We start from the raw sequence: 2,754 nt of genomic DNA on the forward strand, positions 1-2,754 counted from the left end.
CTTAGTATTTATCATCATGATTTGTAATAGGGTATGGTAATAATGTTGGGGTCATTTTTTTTGAAACAGCCCCTATGTAGAATGAATAGTGAACAAAATAGTCTGCATGGCAAACAGGACATACATGTGGTTCTGTGACTTGAAAGAACTGATCATTTATCTATATAGCTAGGTATTTTAGACATGTAGTTTCAGCTGAACAGAAAAAAAAAATGTCAGTATAAAGACAAAAAAAAAAATTGCATAATTTTAAATATAATGCTGAATTTTAGGTTTTTTCTTCTATGATATGCGTGGGTATAGTAATTTGAGCATGTTGAGTGGTATTATACACCAACAATTAAACTTTTATTAGAGTTTTCATGGTATTGACATTTTTACATATATTTTATATATATTTTCAATATCACTTGCTTTGATAGGTGCCATTTTTAGGTAAATGAAGGCTTTTTCCAAATTGAAACGGATTTTGTGATGCGTAATAGTCGATGTAATGATATCAACATGCAAAATGGACATAAAAATAACTTCATTTTCGAGGCTCTGTGAGACACCTTGTGTGCAAATACTGTAAAACAGCCCTGATACATGTTGGAATGAATAGATCTACACCGGTGATGTACGTTGGTTAAATTTTTCATTTCATTTGCAGGTCGTCGCCATTATGCCTGATGGCCATGTACGGGTGGGGTTATTTCCGACACTATCAGAAACAATAGTGTGCCAGCTGGGCACTGTGGCTTAACTCCCCCGTACAGCAACATAGTCTTGGATAAGTGGGAAGAAGACCGCCTTTCGGGTACGTCAAAACCTATATATTGGTGAAATGTTTTAGAATGTATGTCTAAAATGTCTGTTTTGGAAAAAAATTCTTTGCCCGGTTGCCGGTAAGCGCTGGGCCCTTGGTCCTATTTTTTCAAGCTTCGGTCATGTATAATTTTTGTAATGTTCATGTATAATTCTTGTAATGTTAGAACATTCGACTAATGGAGGTGTTTTTTTGCAGGCAGCCAAGGCAGCCGCCGCAGCCTCCAAGGAATCCCCCGCAGCCTCCAAGGAATCCCCCGCAGCCTCCTCCTCCAAGGACTCGGCCAGGAAGAAACGAAAGGTAAGAACTCAACCTAATTTGTTTGGTTGTTTGTTGCTATGAAACCTTTAATAACACCAACATTTATTTTTGTTGGCCTTACCGGCCCAGAACGCAGTGTATCATCAGTAGTGTGTTTGGATATTTGATTATTGAACATTCGACTAATGGAGATGTTTTTTTGCAGGCAGCCCAGAAAAGCCACAAATTGAGTTTCGACGGGTACATCGACTTGCTTGCTGCAAAAATTGAAGAAGGGAACAAAACAAAAGGGAATAAGGACCAGAGGAGAGGTGCTGACGGCAAATTTGGCAATAAAAATTTATTGGACTGTTCCTGGAGGACCTGGTTGAAAAGCATGTTTACAGAATATCCAGGTGTGCTGTGCAAGTGCTCTTGTAATCATCGACCTTTGACTAGCGCACAAGCCTTAATAAAACACATAGAGAGAAATCACTATATCAATAATGTGGTATCATTTGGTGAGGAGGACCTGGAATTCACACCACCACAGTTTTAGCTCACCTCCCCCCCCCCCCCAAGTTTAAATAAGTTGTTGAATCAACTTTGGAAATTCACCCCAAATTCAAATTTGGAAATTCACCCTTGTCTAGTGGGTTCAACTATATTTTGTATGCTCTACCTATAGTAACCATATATCTTGATTTCCCAGAAACTTGTTGACGCTGCAATTGCACTTCATATAAATACATGTTTTGGCATTCTATGTTATTTGTAAATGCTGTTTGTCCTTATATTTTGATATATCCAGTTACTTTGTTTCTACTGTTTCGCAAGTATCTTGGCAATAATATCTCTTACTACTGTATATTTTGTATGAGAGTCAAACTGTAGAACTATGTGGGTTGAAGAATATCTCTTACTACTGTATATTTTGTATGAGAGTCAAACTGTAGAACTATGTGGGTTGAAGAATAAAAGTGTGCACTCAATCAAATATTGTTTTTAGGCCAATACTTTGTAAGATATACCAAGTGCACTTGTAATCCTCGACCTTTAGCTAGCGCACAAGCCTTAATAAAACACATAGAGAGAAATGACTATATCAATAATGTGGTATCATTTGGTGAGGAGGACCTGGAAATCACACCACCACAGTTTTAGCTCATCTCCCCCTCCCCCCAAAGTTTAAATAAGTTGTTGAATCAACTTTGGAAATTCACCCAAAACGTTTGGGGGGGGGGGGGTATATAGGAATCACTTTGTCTGTCCGTCTGTCCGTCTGTGCAGTTTTCCTGTCTGGTCCATAACTTTTATATGCCTTAATGAATCTTTATGAAACTTTGGGAGGTCGTTACATATAATTGTATCAGTTGGTGACTTTTGTAGTAACAAGGTGAACTTGCCATTAAAACTTAGGTATTGGTTATTATCAACGAGCCCAACGGAGTTAGAGAGGGTATATAGCGTTTGGTTCGTTCGTTAGTACGTACATGCGTACTTAAGTAATAGTCAGATTAAAGTTTTGGTTAAGGTGCATATCTCGGCAACTACAAGTGGTAGAGGGATGATATTTGGTCAGTCGATACATCTTGGGTAGTAACCAACATCTGTACTGAAATTAAGTCACTTTGACTTACATTTTATGCTTGAGCAACTTAGGTTAAAGTTTCGGTTAAGGTGCATATCTCGGCAACTACAAGTGG

General features: G+C 38.1%; 1 protein-coding gene across 1 annotated transcript; it reads left to right on the plus strand.

Moving 5' to 3' along the window:
* Positions 1 to 952: 952 nt before the first annotated feature.
* Positions 953 to 2,191, plus strand: LOC128156068 (uncharacterized). Its single transcript, XM_052818058.1, has 2 exons — positions 953 to 1,108; positions 1,275 to 2,191. The coding sequence occupies exons 1-2, from the start codon at positions 968 to 970 to the stop codon at positions 1,605 to 1,607; spliced, it is 474 nt and encodes a 157-aa protein (XP_052674018.1). The 5' UTR covers positions 953 to 967; the 3' UTR covers positions 1,608 to 2,191.
* Positions 2,192 to 2,754: the final 563 nt, after the last annotated feature.

Source organism: Crassostrea angulata, chromosome 7, assembly GCF_025612915.1.
Source record: "Crassostrea angulata isolate pt1a10 chromosome 7, ASM2561291v2, whole genome shotgun sequence".
Lineage (NCBI taxonomy): Eukaryota > Metazoa > Mollusca > Bivalvia > Ostreida > Ostreidae > Magallana > Magallana angulata.